The 18253-nt window shown below is 42.5% G+C and overlaps 1 protein-coding gene across 1 annotated transcript in view; it reads right to left on the reverse strand.

The window, feature by feature from the left end:
- LOC145505193 (uncharacterized) overlaps nucleotides 1–18253 on the reverse strand; it is a 133980-nt gene that overhangs the window by 15353 nt on the left and 100374 nt on the right. Inside the window, exons 5-13 of the mRNA XM_081486971.1 lie at nucleotides 10248–10373; nucleotides 7950–8020; nucleotides 7465–7489; nucleotides 5700–5770; nucleotides 5210–5234; nucleotides 3318–3388; nucleotides 2841–2865; nucleotides 1150–1220; nucleotides 681–705 (exon numbers count right to left, since the gene is read on the reverse strand). Of these exons, the coding sequence (XP_081343097.1) occupies nucleotides 681–705; nucleotides 1150–1220; nucleotides 2841–2865; nucleotides 3318–3388; nucleotides 5210–5234; nucleotides 5700–5770; nucleotides 7465–7489; nucleotides 7950–8020; nucleotides 10248–10373 (510 nt within the window). The remainder of the gene's footprint in view (nucleotides 1–680; nucleotides 706–1149; nucleotides 1221–2840; nucleotides 2866–3317; nucleotides 3389–5209; nucleotides 5235–5699; nucleotides 5771–7464; nucleotides 7490–7949; nucleotides 8021–10247; nucleotides 10374–18253) is intronic.

Consider the following 18253-nt stretch of genomic DNA (forward strand, 5'->3'; position numbering starts at 1 on the left):
CCCTGGGTTCCATGACCACTGAGCCCATCTTAAAATGATGGACATGGTCTGGATCTGTGGAGCTCTAGTACCTCCAGGCATAAACATAGATGCAGGGACCCCCTTGCTCCATGACTAGGATCCCATGAGAGTGATAAGTGCAGGTCAGGGGTCCAGAGCAGTCACACTGGGACCACCCCCAGGTTCTCAGTTTGTCTTTTGAACATAGGAGGTCAAGAGCTTGGGCCATTTTTCGCAGCACCATCTCCATCTGAGGAAAATGTGTATTAACCAAACTTGAGGAATGACTGAGTTGAAAAAGAATCAGGTGATGTATAACCAGTGTGTAGGGCTGATGAGAAGTGTTTAGAAAGTTCACAGCTGACTTGTGCTGTCTAAGAGGGAAACATCTCCTGAGGAAACACACACACACAGCTTCAAAATCACACCACATGGGCCCACACCTGGGCCCGCAAACCTGATTCACACAAACCCACAGCATCCAAATGATATAACTGTTTCCAGGGACCACAGAACACAGACATTGCTCTTTCCTTGAGATCAGTCTCTTCTCTGCACCCAAGCCCTCACCCCCTGTAGGAATCCAGCCTTAGGGCACCTCTCTAACCAGATCCAGCAATAAAGTCCCACCTTCATAACTAGACTGTTCCTCAGCAAAGGCATAATCCTTGAATACTTACCATGTTCATAGACTGCTCCATGTGCCTGTGATTAGAGAGAAGAAAACAGTGTGAGGGTGTCAGTGTCATGTGTTCTCTGCAGTAAGTCTTCTGTTATCTGATTTTTGTCCTCCAATAACTAAAACTCTTTAAGTTGATGGCTCCAAAAGAAAACAGAGAGGACTCACGTTGAAAAGACTGGACTGTTCCAAGAAAGAGCTCTCAGTTTCAATGTGACCAAGAATTACAAAACTGTTTTTCAAGGAGGAAACATTTCTACAGACAGCAGTAACTGATGCTGTCTTTTTTTAAGTGCCCTTCTAAATCACATCTGTTTTTATAAAAGATTTATCTCAATATTTCTCCAGCCAAGGAATTGTATACATCAGTGATAATGTACATTGTCAAATTACTATAACTGTATTCCACTGAATAAAAAATAAAGAAGTGAAGAAGCAGGCTTCTCTGAGATAAAGACAGTTGAGTTTACCTTCAGGGTCCTCAGAGGCTCTTCCTCAGCCCAGGCCTGGTGCACATCCACCACCAGTTCCTCCGGGAAAGCTAGAGGGACACAGAACAGCCATCAGGACACAGGTGAGGCTGCTCACCAACCGCTCAGGGTTTTTTGTTTGTGTTAGGTTTGATGGGGACATGGAGTGCGGTGTATGCATGAGGGAGATTAGTAACTATAGGCTGAGCTGCTGGTGAATCATCCCTTTGCTGAAGGAAGGAGAGCAAAGGAGAGGAACAGGAAAGAAATGAAATGGAGCTTATGTCTTTTATCTAGTGATAACCTAACCAATGAGGAAAAAAGAAACACTAAAATGCATGCTAGTTTTCAATGACAGAGGCCCATGACTCTCCTGCCTGGTTAGAGTTTCTGCTAAATCTCCCCTGTCTTCTGGATTTCTTCCTAGATCACTGCCTCCCCAGGATCCACAGTTACACCATTGTACTTACTAAGTTTTCTATGAGACTCTGTTCTTCATTAAAAGCAAACTTTGTTAGAGGACTGTATTCAATCTTACCTTTCCAAAAAGCTATTATCAATCACATGATTTTTTTTTCAGTCTTCATTTTACAAACAATATTTGCATGTCCACTAAGCGGCTGTCTGCACTCACAGAAGCCTTAGTTTTTTGGGACAGTTCATTATGGAGAGAAACCATGAGGTGAGTACTGACTGTCTCTAACCGAGCGGTGCAGGAGATTTACAACAAAAGTCATGGTCACTAGGCTAACTATCAAATCCCACTGTGAGATCTACTTGACACCTTCCCTTGAGTGTGTGCTATAGGGTTTAATCAATGTAAGGCTTATGGTAATGTCACTCAGTACAATAAAATATCTCCCTGATTATAATCTGCTTTTGTCCTTGTTGAAGCAATGACAGTAGCACCAACAGATATGACCTACATTGTCTACACAAGGCCACACAACCCTCAGAATTTGTGAGTTGACCAGGAAAATGTTGAGTCCCAAGGTGCCTTTCATACTAATGACTCTGCCAAAGTTGGCTGTTAAGCCACCTATGGTTGTCCTGGGTTTTTGACCACTGAGCCCATCTTATAATGATAGGCACGATCTGGACCTCTGGAGCTTCTCGTACCTCTAGGTGTAAACATAGATGCAGGGACCCCTTGGTAAATGACTGAGGATGCCATTGGGACCACCCCTAGGTTCTCAGTTTGGCTTTTCCACTTAGGAGGTCAAGAACTTGGGCTATTTTCTCATCACCATCTCCATTTGAGGAAAATGAATATTAACCCAACTTGAGGAGTGGTTGAGTTGAGGAAAGAATCAGCTAATGTATAGCCAGTGTGCAGTGTGATGAGAAGTGTTTAGAATGTTCACAGTTGACTTGTGCTGTCTAAGACGGAAACATGTCCTGAGGAAACACACACACACACAGAGCTTCAGAATCACACCACATGGGCACGTACTTGAGACCCCAAACCTGATTCACACAAACCCACAGCATCTAAATGATGTAGTTTTTTCCAGATATTATAGAACACAGACATTGTTCTTTCCTGGGAGATCAGTCTCTTCTCCGCACCCCAGCACTCACTCCTGTAGGAATCCAGCATCAGGGTGCCTCTCCAACCAGAGCTAGCAAGAGAACCCCACCTTCATTAGTTAGATTGTTCCTCAGCAGAGTGATGATCCCTGAATATTTACCGTGTTCACAGGCAGCTGCGGATGCCTGTGATTTGAGAGAAGAAAACAGTGTGAAAGTGTCAGCATCTTGTGTTCTCTGCAGTAAGTTTTCTTTTATCTAATTTTTGACCTCAGATAACTAAAACTCTATGTCAGTGGCCCCAAAATAAAACAGAGAGGTCCTTGTTGAAAAGACTCGTCTGTTTCATGTAAGATCTCTCAGTTTCAATTTGACCAACAATTACAAAATTATTTTTCAAGAAGGAAACCTTTCTGCTGAGCAAAGACCTACAATAGTAACTGATGCTGTCTTTTCTTAATGTCTTTTTGAATCAGGTCTGTGTTGATAATGGATTTATCCTCAATGTTTCACCAACCAAGGAATTATATACATCAGTGCCAATGTACCTTGTCAGATTACTATAACTGCAATAAACTGAATAAAAAGTAAAGAAGTGAAGCAACAGTCTCATCCCATTTTAAGAAAGGTGAGCTTACCTTCAGGGTATTCAGAGGCTTTCCCTCAGTCCAGCCCTGGGGCAGTTCTACCACTAGGTCCTTCTGTGGATCTAGAGGAACACAGAGTATCTATTAGATCACAGGTGAGACTGCTCACCCATCACTCAGTTTTTCTTTTTTTTTTTTTTTTTTTTTGATGGGGACAGGTGGTGGAGTGTATGCATAAGACCTTAATAACTATGAATTGAGCTGCTGTTGAATCACCCTCGTTGCTGGATGAAGGAGAGCAAAGCAAAGGAGCAGGAAATAATGAAATAGAACTTCTGTATTTTAACTAGTGATAACCTAACAGCTCAGAAAAAAAGAAACACTAAAATGAATCCCAGTTTTCAATGACAGAGACTCATGAACCTCCTGCCTATTCAGAGCTTCTGCTAAATCATCCTTGTCTTCTGGATTTCTTCCTAGATCACTGCCTCCCCAAGATTCAGGTTATAGCTATTGTACTTACTAAGTTTTCTATGAGACTTTGTTCTTGATTAAAAGCAAGCTCTGCTAGAGGACTGGATTCAATTCTACCTTGCCAAATAGCTATTATCAATCCCAAGTCTTTTTCCCAGTATTCCTTTTCCCCAATCTTCATTGTCCGAAAAATATTTGTATGTCCACATAGTTAGTGGCTGTTCATACTCACAGAAGTCATACATTTAGTGGGACAGTTTATTGTGAAGAGGAAGCATGGGGGAACTTCTCAGACCCAGGTGTGCAGAGATTTACAACCAGTGTCATGCTCACTAGGCTAACTACCAAGTCCCACTGTGAATCTATTTGACACCTTCCCTTGAGTGTGTGCTACCAGGTTTAATCAATGTAAGTCTTATGATAATGTCACCCAGTACAGTGAAATATCTCCCAATGATAATCTGTTCTTGCCCTGTTTAAGCAACGACAGAGGACCAACAGGTATGAGCTACATTGTCTCCACAAGGCCACACAATTCTCCGAATCTGTGAGTTGATCAGGAGGATGCAAGTCCCGGGGTGCCTTTCACAATAATGACTGTGCCAAAGTCGGCGTTAAGCCACCTATGGTTGTCCTGGGTTCTGTGACCACTAAGCCCATCTTATAATGATGGGCATGGTCTGAACTTCTGGAGGTTCTAGAACCTCCAGGCATGGACAGAGATGAGGGATCGCATTGCTCCATGAATGAGGATCGCATGGCTGAGTGACAAGTGCAGGTCAGGAGTTCAGAGCTGTCACACTGGGACTACACCTAGGTTCTCAGTTTGGCTTTTCAATCAGTTCAGTTCAGTTCAGTTCAGTCGCTCAGTCGTGTCCAACTCTTTGCGACCCCATGAATTGCAGCACGCCGGGCCTCTCTGTCCATCACCAACTCCTGGAATCTACCCAAACCCAAGTCCATCGAGTCAGTGATGCCATCCAACCATCTCATTCTCTGTTGTGGAGGTTAAACCTTGGGCCTTTTTTCTCAGCACCATCATCATTTGAGGAAAATAAGTATTAACCAAACTTGAGGAATGACTGAGCTAAGGAAAGAATCAGGTAATGTATGATCAATGTGCAGTGGTGATGAGAAGTCTTTAGAAAGTTCACAGTTGACTTATGCTGTGTAAGAGGGAAACATCTTGTGAGGAAACACACACACATACACAGCTTCAAAATCACACCACATGGGCCCCAAACCCTGATTCACACAAACCCTCAGCATCTAAATGATGTAGTGTTTCCAGAGACTGTAAAACACATACATTGTTCTTTCCTGAGAGATCAGTCTCTTCTCTGCACCCCTAGCCCTCACCCCTGCAGGAATCCAGCATTAGGGCAACTCTCTAACCAGAGCTGGCAAGAGAGCCCCACCTTCATCAGCTAGATTGTTCCTCAGCAGAGGGATGATCCCTGAATATTTACCGTGTTCATAGACTGCTCCGTATGCCTGTGATTGGAGAGAAGAAAACAGTGGGAGTATATCAACATCTTGGGTTCTCTGAACTAGGTCTTCTGTTATCTGATTTTTGTCCTCAGATAACTAAAACTATTTAGTCAATGACCCCATAACAAAACAGAGAGGTCCCCTGTTGAAAAGGTTAGGCTGCTTCATGTAAGATCTTTCAGTTGTAATTTGACCACCAATTACAAAATTATTTTTCAAGAAGGAAAAATTTCTGCTGAACAAAGTACCTGATGCTGTCTGATGCAGTAACTGATGCTGTCTTTTTTTAATGTCCTTTTGAGTAAGATCTATGTTGATAATAGGTCTATCCTCAATATTTCACCATTCAAAGAATTGCATGCATCAGTGATAATGGACATTGTCAAATTACTATAACAATATCCAGCTGAATAAACTATAAAGAAGTTAAGCAACAGTCATGTCCCAGATATAGGTAGGTGAGCTTACCTTCAGGGTACTCAGAGACTGTTCCTCAGCCCAGGCCTGGCTCAGTTCCTCAATCAGGTCCTCCTGGGTATCTGGAGGGTCACAGAGTAGCTATCAGGACACTGGTGAGCCTGTTCACCAATAACTCAGCATTTTTTTTTGTTTAAATGGGGACATGTGGTGCAGTGTATGCATAAGGGAGGCTAGTAACTATGGACTGAGCTGCTGCTAAATAATCCTCTTTCCTGGATGAAGGAAAGTATAAGAGAGGAGCAGGAAAAAAAAAAAAAAAGAAACCGAGCTTCTGCATTTAACTAGTGATAACCTAACCAAAGGGGATAAAAGAAACACTAAAATGCATGCCAGTTTTCAATGACAGAGACCTGTGACCCTCCTGCCTGCTTAGAGCTTCTGCTAAATCGCTCCTCTCTTCTGGATTTCTTCCTAGATCACTGCCTCCCCAGGATCCACAGTTACACTATTGTACTTATCAAGTGTTCTATGAGACTTTGTTCTTCATTAAGAGCAAACTCTGTTAGTGGACTGATTTTAATCTTAACTTTCCAAATAGCTATAATCAATCATGTGATACTTTTTTCAATCTTCATTTTTGAAATAGTTTTTGCATGTCCACTGAATCAGTGACTGTCCACACTCACAGAAAGAATTCCTACACTTTTGGTACAGTTCATTATGGAGAGAAACCATGAGGTGAATGCTGACTGTCTCTGGCCCAGCTGTGCAGGAGATTTACAACAAAAGTCATGGTCACTAGGATAAACTATCAAATTCCACTGTGAGATCTCTTTGACACCTTCCTTTGAGTGTGTGCTATAGGGTTTAATCAATGTAAGGCTTATGGTAATGTCACTCAATACAATAAAATGTCTCCCTGATTATAATCTGCTTTTGTCCTTGTTGAAGCAATGACAGTAGCACCAACAGATATGACCTACATTGTCTACACAAGGCCACACAACCCTCAGAATCTGTGAGCTGACCAGGAGAATGTGAGTCCTGAGGTGCCTTTCACACTAATGACTGTGCCAAAGTTGGTGTTAATCCACCTTTCCTTGCCTTGGGTTTCATGACCGCTAAGCTCACCTTATAATGACGGATGGGCATGGTCTGGAACTCTGGAGGTGCTAGTACCTCCAGGCAGAAACATAGATGTAGGGACCCCCTTGCTCCATGACTAGGATCCCATGGCTGAGTGATCAGTGCAGGTCAGGGGTCCAGAGCAGTCACACTGGGACCACCCCCAGGTTCTCAGTTTGGCTTGTCCACTTAGGAGGTCAAGAGCTTGGGCCATTTTTCCCAGCACCACCTCCATTTGGGGAGAATGAATATTAACCAAACTTGAGGAATGGCTGAGTTGAGGAAAGAACCAAGTAATGTATAGCCAGTGTGCAGTGGCGATGAGAAGTGCTTAGAAAGTTCCCAGTTGACTTGTGTTGTGTAAGAGGGAAACATCTCGTGAGGAAACACACACACACACACACACACACACACACACACACACAGAGCTTCAGAATCACAACACATGGGCACACATATGGGCCCACAACCCTGATTCACACAAACCCACAGCATCTAAATGATGCAGTTTTTTCCAGGGACCATAGAACACAGGCACCCTGGTATATCAGTCTCTTCTCTGCACCCCCAGCCCTCACCCCTGTAGGAATACAGCATCAGGGGGCCTCTCAAACCAGAGCCAGAAAGAGAGCCCCACCTTCATCAACTACATTGTTCCTCAGTAGAAGGAAGATCCCTGAATACTTACCATGTTCATCAGCTGCTTCACATGCCTGTGATTAGAGAGAAGAAAAGAGTGTGAGGGTGTCAACATCTTGAGTACTGTGCATTCAGGTCTTTTGTTCTCTTTTTGTCCTCAGAAAACCAAATGGGAAAGTGTTGTTGAGTCCATAGCCCCAAAACAAAACATAGAGGACTTCTGTAGGAAAGGTTGAAGCTTTTCCTGGACGATCTCTCAAGCCATTTTGACTAGCAATTAAAAAATTTTATTTCAATAAAGAATATTTTCTGCTGAGGAAACTGCTCCTGACTACAGTTTTTAATTTATGTTGCCATTTTATTTAAATGCCCTTTTGAGTTATTTATCTTCTGGGAAAGACTCAACATTCATCCATCAAATTAAAAATTGCATATATCAGCTGTCTTGAATATTTTCAACTTTTATTTGAATTCAGCTAAAAAAGTAAAGTCATGAAGCAACACTTTTATCTCAGACAAATAAGGGGTACTTACCAAAGAGGTGGGCAAAGCCTCTTCCTCCAACTTTGAATTAGACACCTCCTCCGCCTGGTCCTCAGGGAGCTCTAGAAGGACATAGAGGAATTATCAGGACATCTGTGATGCTGATCGGGAAGACCTTGTTAATGTGGATACACAGGGGAACTGTGTGGACGTGGGTGGTTAATAAGTGTGGGCTGAGATGTGTTGGACAAGCTTCCTCATGGGTGGAGGAAGGCAAAGGAGATGAACGTTTCAGAAATGAGTCAGAGAGCCTTTAACTTTCTCCCTAAGGGGAACCTGCTGAGGAAACTGCTTCTGACTACATTTTGTAATTTACATTGTCATTTTTTTTTAAATGCCCTTTTGAATTATTTATCTGCTGGGAAAGACTCAACATTCATCCATCAAATTAAAAACTATATACATCAGCTGTCTTGAATATTTTGAACCTTCATTTGAGTTCAGCTAAAAAATAAAGTCATGAAGCAACAGTTTTCAATTTGAAATTGTCAGTCTAACAAAGGGAAACACTAAAAATCACACTATGCTTCAGTAGTCATGTACAGTTGAGAGACTTGGAACATAAAGAAGGCTGAGTGCCAAAGAATTGATGCTTTAGAACAGTGGTGCTGAAGAGACTCTTGAGAGTTCCTTGGAAAGCAAGGAGATCAAGCCAGTTAATCCTAAAGGAAATCAACATTGAATATTCATTGGAAGGACTGATGCTGAAGCTTCAATACTTTGGCCACCTGATGTGAAGGGCAGACTCACTGGAAAAGCCCCTGATGCTGGGAAAGATTGAGGGCAGGAGGAAAGGGTTGGGGGACACAGAGGATGAGCTGTCTGGATAGCATCATCGACTCAGTGGGCACGAATTTGAGCAAACTCCAGGAGATGGAGAAGGACAGGGAAGCCTGGTGTGCTGCTGCCCATGGGCTCACAAACAGTCAGACACAATTTAGCAGTTGAGCATTGTGATCAAAGATACATTGTATTTATTCTTTTCGTAATTTTTATGAATTAAAAAGTTCCGTATAATTTTCTATATTCACAATGCTGTGTATCTATCAATACCATCTACATATAAATCTTTTTAATCAGATCCAGTATAACCTCTGTATGCATTAAGTCGTTATCCACTTTCCCTCTTGCCTCCTGGCTTTGGTAATTTCTATTTCCAGTTTCTGTGAGTTACCCTATTCTATGTACTTTAAGCCAGTAGAATCATACAATATTTGTCTTTTTGTGCCCGCCTTATTTCACTAACTATAAAAATTTTTTGTATTATTTGGGCCATCCATTTGGTAGCATATTTCAATCCTTAACTCATTTTTATGGCTGAATAGTATTTCATTCTGACTATATATCATATTTTATTTATCCATTATTCTCATGATGGTCTTCGGGTCGTTTCTATCATTTGAGTACTAATAGCATACTGTGAACATTAGAGTACAGATTTCTGTATGGTACGATAATGATGATAAATAATATTGTGCATCTTTAAAATATCATTAATTGTAACAACACAAAGTACAATGGCAGCCCACTCCAGTATTCTTGCCTGGAGAATCCCATGGATGGAGGAGCCTGGTAGGCTGCAGTCCATGGGGTCGCTGGGAGTCGGAGACGACTGAGCGACTTCCCTTTCACTTTTCTCTTTCATGCATTGGAGAAGGAAATGGCAACCCACTCCAGTGTTCTTGCCTGGAAAATCCTAGGGACGGTGGAGCCTGGTGGGCTGCCGTCTATAGGGTCGCACAGAATCGGACACGACTGAAGCAACTTAGCAGCAGCAGCAGCAAAGTGTGAATCTTAGGTGAACTATGGATTTTTAATTACTAAAAATATATTATCTCACTAATTGTAATAAATGTACCACACATATGTTATCTGTGAGTAACATTTGCTAGCTGAAACTGAAGTGATGGGATATAGGAATTTTCTATATTATCTGTACAACTTTTTTGTCAATGTAATCCTGTTCTAAATAAAGTCTAATGATTTAAAGAAATTTTGAAACATGGCTTTAGGGAGGAACATATCACTACTAACGTTAAAAATTTAGCTAATGTCCAAACCACAGCTAGAGAACATCTTCACTCTTAAACATGAACCAGATGTTGAATTTAAAATGCATATTTCCTTCCACAGTTAAAACAGTACCAACTGATATAATAAGTTTCAATTTGAACACATGAAATTAAAGAAGAACATTGTTGAATATTTCAGTTTTTTCTTAAATGTGAGGCACTGAACATACTACAATAATTATTCTTGAGTGAACTTAATGAGAAATTTCCACAGTACCTTCAACTGGGTCAGTTATAGGGTGCACCCTATTTTGTGGCCAAAAATGAACTCTCTTCACCCAGCTGGAAGCTGATGTCCTTGGCCTCTCAGGGATGTTTCTTCTCGCCTTCCGGATGAGACATCCTGTGAAATGCATTATCATGGTGAGAGCTGTTGACATCTTGCTGGCAGAAGAGCACACGGGAACTAATGATCATTGACCCCCAGTTCCATCCTCGCTCCCCTTCCTCACCAGAGGCCTAGCAGGGCCTCCTGAATCCAAGGCGGACTTAGGAAGATCCGTGGTTTGATGTGCACTGAAAACACCCAACAGACTGGCTGTGCAGACAAACATCTCTATTTAACTGAGACCTAGAAGCTCAGCAGAGCATGGTGACCATGCCTGATGGACCGGATTCAAATCCTGTTTAGGAGAAGCAGGTAGTTGGGAAAGATATATGGATCCCTCTTTGCCACAGCTCCCTGTTCTGAGTTGGAGAAATGTTAATATGGCCTTTTTTTAGTATTATTAGGCCAAGAATGATTAAATACAGGTAAAATATTAGAAAAATAAAGGAGGGACTTCCCTGGCAATCCAGTGGTTAAGAATCTGCCTTGCAATTCAGGGGACAGGGGTTTGGTTTCTGGTCGGCAAACTCTGGTCCCACATGTCTCGGAGCAACTCAGCCCACATGTTGCCACTACTGAGCCCAAGCACCTCAATTAGAGAGTCAGTGCCCTGCAACGAAAGATCTGCATGATGCGACAAAGATCCCATGTGCCACAACTAAGACCCAATGCAGCCAAGTAAATAAATAGATAGACAAATAAATAAATAGAAAAGTAAAGCACTGTGCTTCATAAGTGCTCTGTAAGTGTTCAACCTTGAATGATGGCAAGAATAAGGTGCACCTTCAGTAGTGGCTGAAAGCAGAGAGGGCATTTTGATGGCTCCAGTAAGTGTGGATGGAAGCTTACTCTTCAGCTTTTTCACAGAGACAAAGCTTTATAGCTCATGGAGAGTATCTATTATCGTCCCTCTGATACCCAGCGCTGTTGGGGAGAAAGGGGGGACAAAGTAGGGGCTCTAACCCATATGTTACATTAGAAGGTGTTGAAATTTAGAGAGATCAAGTGACTTTCCAAGAGTCACACAGTGATAAATAGTAGATCTGGGACAGGACTGTAGTTGGTTCCCTGAGGACACAGATGCCTGCACCCCTGAGACCAATGCTGAACCCCTGAATGAGCTGGCCCCCAACTCAAATTCCCCTCCCCTAGTTTTCTGTGGATGAGTGATGCCCTGGAGAAGATGTCTGAGCCCCAAAAGAGCTCAAATCCTCCTCCTACCACTCGTCTTTATATTTCAGTTCCTGATCCAAAATACATGTTTCTTCTGAGCAAAGCCCCCAGGAAGACCACAGGGTTCCAACCCTGTCCATCCTCCCAAGCCTCTTCACACACTCAACCATCTCACAGACAGCCGTCCCCTTGCTGAGTGATCAGTGGTCTGTTTGGCCACCAAGTTGGCTCAGAGCTCAGAACCTTCTAAACCAAAGGCCACATGATGGCTCTACCAAGAATTAGCTTCCCTTTAATTTGACCAAGTCTGGATGAGCAGTTAATGGAGGTGGCCCTCTGTGCTGGGCTTTGGTGGCTTAATTAAGTCTGTGACGCTCAAAGTCTCAGAGCTGATCTGAACACTGATTTGAGCAGCCTGGTCCAAGTGCTAACTAAGAATGGGCAGGAGCTGGAGTCTTCCCTCACTAAAATTCTGACTCTATCAACTCCTCATAATGCTCTAGACCCTGTAGTGAAAACAACCGAGCCTCATATTCCCTTTGAAAATCATCGCCATACTCAAAGCCTGGAGACCACACCCCAAGAGTCTCCTTGAGGATCAACAAACAGACTGTCCTTCCTTCAGTGACCAAATGTTTATCCTACTAACCCAACAGCACTGCCCTGTCTTACCAAACTCCCTGGCAACAGCCAAACAGTGATCCTGCTCACATCAACCCATGGAAATCCCACCAGTAAATCCCAGTGTCTTTCCTTTTTAAAAGTCTCTGGATTTACACTGCTAGTACTTGTAGATTTGGGCAGCTGCATTTAGAAGAGTTGAGCTGTAATTCCCTTTTCCTGCAATGTCTGTTGTTGGGGAGATATCATGGTTCTCCTGGTTCAGTTCTTTCCATCTGTTCTCTGGTGTGCTTGTTCTTGCGTGCTTAGTCACTCAGTCACGTCGAACTCTTGAGACTCAGTAGACTAACCTTCCAGGCCCCTCTGTCCATGGGATTCTCCCGGCAACAATACTGGAGTGGGTTGCCATTTCCTTCTCCAGGCGATTTTCCCAACCCAGGAATCGAACCCAGGTCTCCTGCGTTGTAGGCAGACTCCTTACCGAATGAGCTACAAAGGAAGCCCATCCTCTGGCAGAGTGTGTACAAAACGGGCACTAGGAAACTGTACCTTTTTCTAAATTTAGAAAGATATTTAAGACACCCAAATTTTGACAGAAGAATCAAAAATAAAATTTAAGGAATAAAACAAGCTATGAAATGATTTGTAACTCTGTAGCTAAATTAGAGTGATGGAAATGAAAAAAAAAAATGAGGAAGATACATCAGTAAAAGTTAACCAGCACATTTGAAGGAACAGCCTTCAGAAGATCAATAGGAACCTACCTCCAAAACAACAGCTCAGATTACCCATTTTAAAACTCTCAGGGTTGAAGGTGAGCCCTTTTCCCTTCCACCATACATGAACCTCTCAGTTCAAAAACTGGCACTTGGCACAGAATGCAGAATGTGTATTATCACATTACCATGGCGACAGTACATCACAGAACTTTCAGAGTGAACTGGACTCTGCACAGGATGAGTCCAACTGCTACTGTCCAGAAAGTGTGTTTCTATGGACAAGTTTGGCTTTTCAGAGTAAACATTTTATTTCAAAAGTTGAATCTCAGGCTCACACATTTCTCTCTGATTAAGAAAATAATTTATATGAGAAACCAAATGTAGTTGATAGTGAACATCTCAGGATGAGGAGGGACAAAGCTAACACACTGACAATAAAAAGGGATTCTATTCTTGATTAGAATATCAATATCGACTTGTTACTGATCACAAGTTTGTGTTCTTAACACACAGTGAGGCCAAACAATACCAAAGCATCAGAAGCCTGGAACAGAGAAAGCCTTGCTTCAGGGCCACACAAGGAAAAAAGACAAACAAAAAAACAAAAAACCCTGAGCTCCCAGAAAGCTTTCAGCAAAGCCCTTTTCTGGGAAAGCTGAGGGAGTGGCCTGGTTACTTCTAGGGTCAGAGTCTTTGTTCTTGAGGTCAGGTCATGGTCAGGTCAGGATGTTCCTGTAAACCAAATGCTACTATCAGTTCTGACAAGAAAGTGTCATGTCCCGGGCACCACACTCTACTTCTGGGTCCAGGCCCAGGCCAGGAGGAGGGGGTCCTGGGAGGGCAGGTTATCCTGTCGGGTTTCAGGAGGACACCCACCCAGCACCCATTCTGGGTCCTCCCACCCGTGCCTAGCCCTGGCTGAGGGGGCAGGTCTCAGCTGGCAGCAGCCTCAGATCCAGGTCCCAAACCCCACCCAACCTTCATCCCTGAGGGACCCTGGCACCCAGGACCCAGCCAGGCCTCAGGCTTTTCATTTAAACTGGAGAGACGCACTTGTAGCAAATACCAATCGGGTTAATCCCCAGTTCACAACAATTACCCTCTTTGAGAGAGGTCCCAACAACAGAGGCAAACCTGAACTAATGATGTGTAAGATCCTTGCACACCAACCCTAACCTTCTGCCACCTCCTGGGGGTGGACAACCGATCAACACTGGACCAAGTGTGGAAACGTGAATGGAGAGACAGAAGCTGGTGAACTCTTAGCTTAACAGCCAGGGTCATATCCTCCAGCTGCCCAGGACTCTGGGGACCGTGCCTGTATCGACCTCTGCAGGTTATAGTTCATGGAGGCGGGGACTGGGGAGAGGTTCGCTGCTTTGTGTTGGGAAGATCCCCTGGAGAAAGGAAAGGCTACCCACTCCCGTATTCTGGCCTGGAGAGTGCCACGGACTGTATAGTCCACGGGGTCGCAAAGAGTCGGACACGACTGAGCGACTTTCACTTTCACTTCCTCTCCTTTGTGGCCTGGATCTGGCCTGTGGGCACCCATGGCGAGGGCTCTGGGGCTCTGTGGGACACAGTCCACAAACTGTCCTGGGCCCCCATCTCACCCACCTGCCCGGAGGCCTGAGGGCCTGGATAGCACATGGAGAAGGCCTCTGTCCCACACTCGCCACACTCGGGTGAGGACTGCTGACTGGTTGCCCATTGGTGGAGCATGAGCTCTAACCCTAGTCTAAGGGTCCCGCTAAAGGTCTTACAATATTGACTGTGTGCCCACCCCACCTCAGTACAGTCTCCACCCATTTCTGCTCTTCCTGAGTCCCCAGCCTTCCCTAGAGGAAATAAAGAGTAAGATTTAACCTTATAAACAAAGTTAAGTTTTTCTTGTCTAATGTATCCAGTTGTACTCTTTATTTGGAGCCCTGTAAATTCTTCTGGCAAAAATGAATGTTTTTGTCTTGTGTTGCAAGCATGTTTTCAATTTATCATTATCTTTAGTTTTTATTTTTGTTTATTTGTCTCTGTCTGTGCTGGGTCTTCCTTGTCGTGTGTCTTCTCTCTAGCTGTCCTGAGTGGGGGCTGGTCTCTTGTTGGGGAGCACAGGCTCTAGGCTCACAGGCTTCAGTAGCTGTAACTCGCAGGCTCTAGAGCCCTGGGGCAGTGGCTGTGGTGCACAGGCTTAGTTCTCAGCGGCATGTGGGATCTTCCCAGACCAGGAATCAGACCCATGTGCCCTGCATTGGCAGGCAGATTCTTAACCACTAGGCCACAAAGGAAGTCCCATCACTGTCTTTTTATTATGATTACTTTTACTTATATCATGAAGACATTTATTTTCCAAAACATCAGTAACTTAAATATTTTTGTTATTTTGGCTGTGAGAAGGAAAAGGAGAAGGATGTTATATGACTAACATTCTTATTAAGGGCTAAGTATTCCTTTAAAATATTTTAATAAATAGGAAAATAAAAGCAGGTGTTTCAAGACAAACTTTTCTATTAAACAATTCTGAATATTTCTAAAGATGTTTGTCAAAATGGACTAATTAATTCTTTAGGATAATGATAGACATTTTCCCCCAGAAGTGATATAGAGTAGAAATATCCTGATACAGTCATAAATGGAACTGAGTAGTTTGTAAAGCACATGTGGTAATTTATGTCTCAAAAAGCTTAGAACATTTTGGAAGTGATGATGATTGTACATCAATGATTAAGTCATTTTAACAGATTTCATTTACAATGTGTCTATTCATCAGATAATGAACTTGCAGTTGTTTTCTGAGAAAAGAGGGGCACATTCAATTAACGTTAGTTAAAGAACTTTAAAGGAATTTATGATTAAATTTGTTATGTCCTATTAATGATTTCAGTGGTGGAGAATTCGCTGAGTTTTAATATACCTCCAATTTGCCAAGTAGATTTGTATTTCTTTGACCAAACAACATGTTGGACTTTTTGAAAATTTTCCTATAGTTGATTCAAGAACCATTTATAAATGTTGGTGAATATTTCTAATAATTAAACGGGATAAATTATGTAAAAGAAGGAGACCAACTTAGAGAATATCACTCTGTTAAGTACATAGTACCTCGAACATCCTAACTAAATTCTGCTGACTATAAGTAGTGTGAGCTATTATTGTTATGGACTGAATCTTTGTGTCCCCACATAAATTCATACGTTGAAACCTTAACCTCCAGTGGGAGGGTCCCAGGAGGTGGGGCCTTTGGGAGGTAATTAGGTCATGAGGGTGGAATCCCATGACATTACCATCTTTCTAAAAAGAGGAATAGAGCTAGTCCTTTCTCTCTTTCTGCCACAAGAAGATAAATGAGAAGGTGGCAAAATCTACGTAAGAACACATTCACCAGAGCCTGACCTTGCTGCCTCCTGACCTTGACTCTCAACCTTTAGACTATGAGAAACAAATAATTCTTGTATAAGCACCCTCATCCAAGGTGTTCTGTTACTGCACCTCTAACTGACTGAAGCACCTATCATTATGGATTTTGAGAGTAAGATTTTTCTTTAGCTATTGAGTTAATAGAAAGGAGCCACAGATCCTCCCAAAATCATTGCAGTGGACAGAGTAAATGGGTAAGAACAGCTTTATTCAAGACATTGTGATAAAGGTCTAGACTATTGCAAGGAGAAAGATTGCACTCAACTCCCCTGAAACAAGTGGCTGGGGGGAGGGGGATTTGTAAACACTGAGGGAGCTGATGAGAAGATAATACAGGTTCAGCCTCAAGGTTTTCATCTGTGCTTAGTCATCGACACTTGTGGAAATGAAGCTTCCACCTTTCCACACAGACTGGGATAAAGGGACCCATTTTTCAGATTATCACTTTTAGGAAGGTGGGCTGGCAGGTTCTCAAGAAAAACATTCCTGGGTTATAAAACGTTCACATATCATCATGGTAGAGAGGAATTGGCACACCTTCCAAAGTAGATGGTTAAAGAATAAGGAGATCAAGAAAAAGTGTCTGGTATAAATTGGGAGATTGCGGTTGATATTTCCACACTGTTATATACAAAGTTGATAATTAATAAGGATCACCTATATAACACAGCGGAGAAGGCAATGGCACCCCACTCCAGTGCTCTTGCCTGGAAAATCCCATGGACGGAGGAGCCTGGTAGGCTGCACTCCATGGGGTCGCAAAGAGTCGAACACGACTGAGCGACTTCACTTTCACTTTTCCCTTTCATGCACTGGAGAAGGAAATGGCAACCCACTCCAGTGTTCTTGCCTGGAGAATCCCAGGGAGGGGGAGCCTGGTGGGCTGCCGTCTATGGGGTTGCACAGAGTGGGACATGACTGAAGAGACTTAGCAGCAGCAGCATATAACGCAGAGAACTCTATTCAAAACTCTATATGCTGTGCTTAGTCTCTCAGTGTTGTCCAGCTCTTTGTGACCCCACAGGCTGTAGTCCATCAGGCTCCTCTGTCAATACTCTATAATTGATACATATATAAAAAGAGTCTAAAATGAGTGTATATATGTAACTGATTCACTTTGCTGTGCAGCAGAAACTAACACAACATTGTAAAGCAACTAGACTCCAAGACAAGTTAGTTTTTAAAAATGTCTGAAGTTTAGACATGCTGTGGGGACTGTTAAGGCCTTTTTGGTAAAGTCCTAGTTCTTGTTTATTAATACTTGACAGCAAGGCAAAAATAAACAAAATAAAATTTGTTGATCTAGACATGCACTGCTAATCATTTTACATTGTGGTTTATTCATGAAAAACTTCTGAATTAATGAAGCAATAAAAATTATCCCTCAGCATTCTCCTTAATACTTTTTCATTAATACATACTTCACAATTCTACATTGTAATGAGGAACAAATATGATAATGACAACAAATCGAAACTTCTGTATGTTTTGCTCTATGATAATTCCAGTATATATCATAATGACTATTCTTGTAGTGGTAACAATGTGAGGGGCTAGATATAACATGGAGTCTTGCCAGACTTCTATCAGCTTGGGATCCCGCTGAGACACCCAGACCCCTGAACACATACAGATACATGCTTATTCCTATTTGCAAGCATATTAGCCAGGATAAAGTTGAAGAAACTTATTAAAATACAGTTTATGGTTGTAATTCAGTCACTAAGTCATGTCTGACTCTTTGCGACTCCATGGACTGCAGCACGCCAGGTTTCCTAGTCCTTCACAGTTTATGGTATTTGTATCATAATTAAATCCATTTGTGAGTACCTGGCATCACTTATTTCTCGTTGAAAATATCTCTTATATAATAGAGTTTGCTAGATGTGAGAGTGTAATTTAAAAAGTCTTGATCTTACTTTGAAATCTAAAACAGAGTAGTCACTGTGTGACAATGTTATTATTCAGTAG

Source organism: Giraffa tippelskirchi, chromosome 5, assembly GCF_054371585.1.
Source record: "Giraffa tippelskirchi isolate mGirTip1 chromosome 5, T2T-mGirTip1v1.2.pri, whole genome shotgun sequence".
Lineage (NCBI taxonomy): Eukaryota > Metazoa > Chordata > Mammalia > Artiodactyla > Giraffidae > Giraffa > Giraffa tippelskirchi.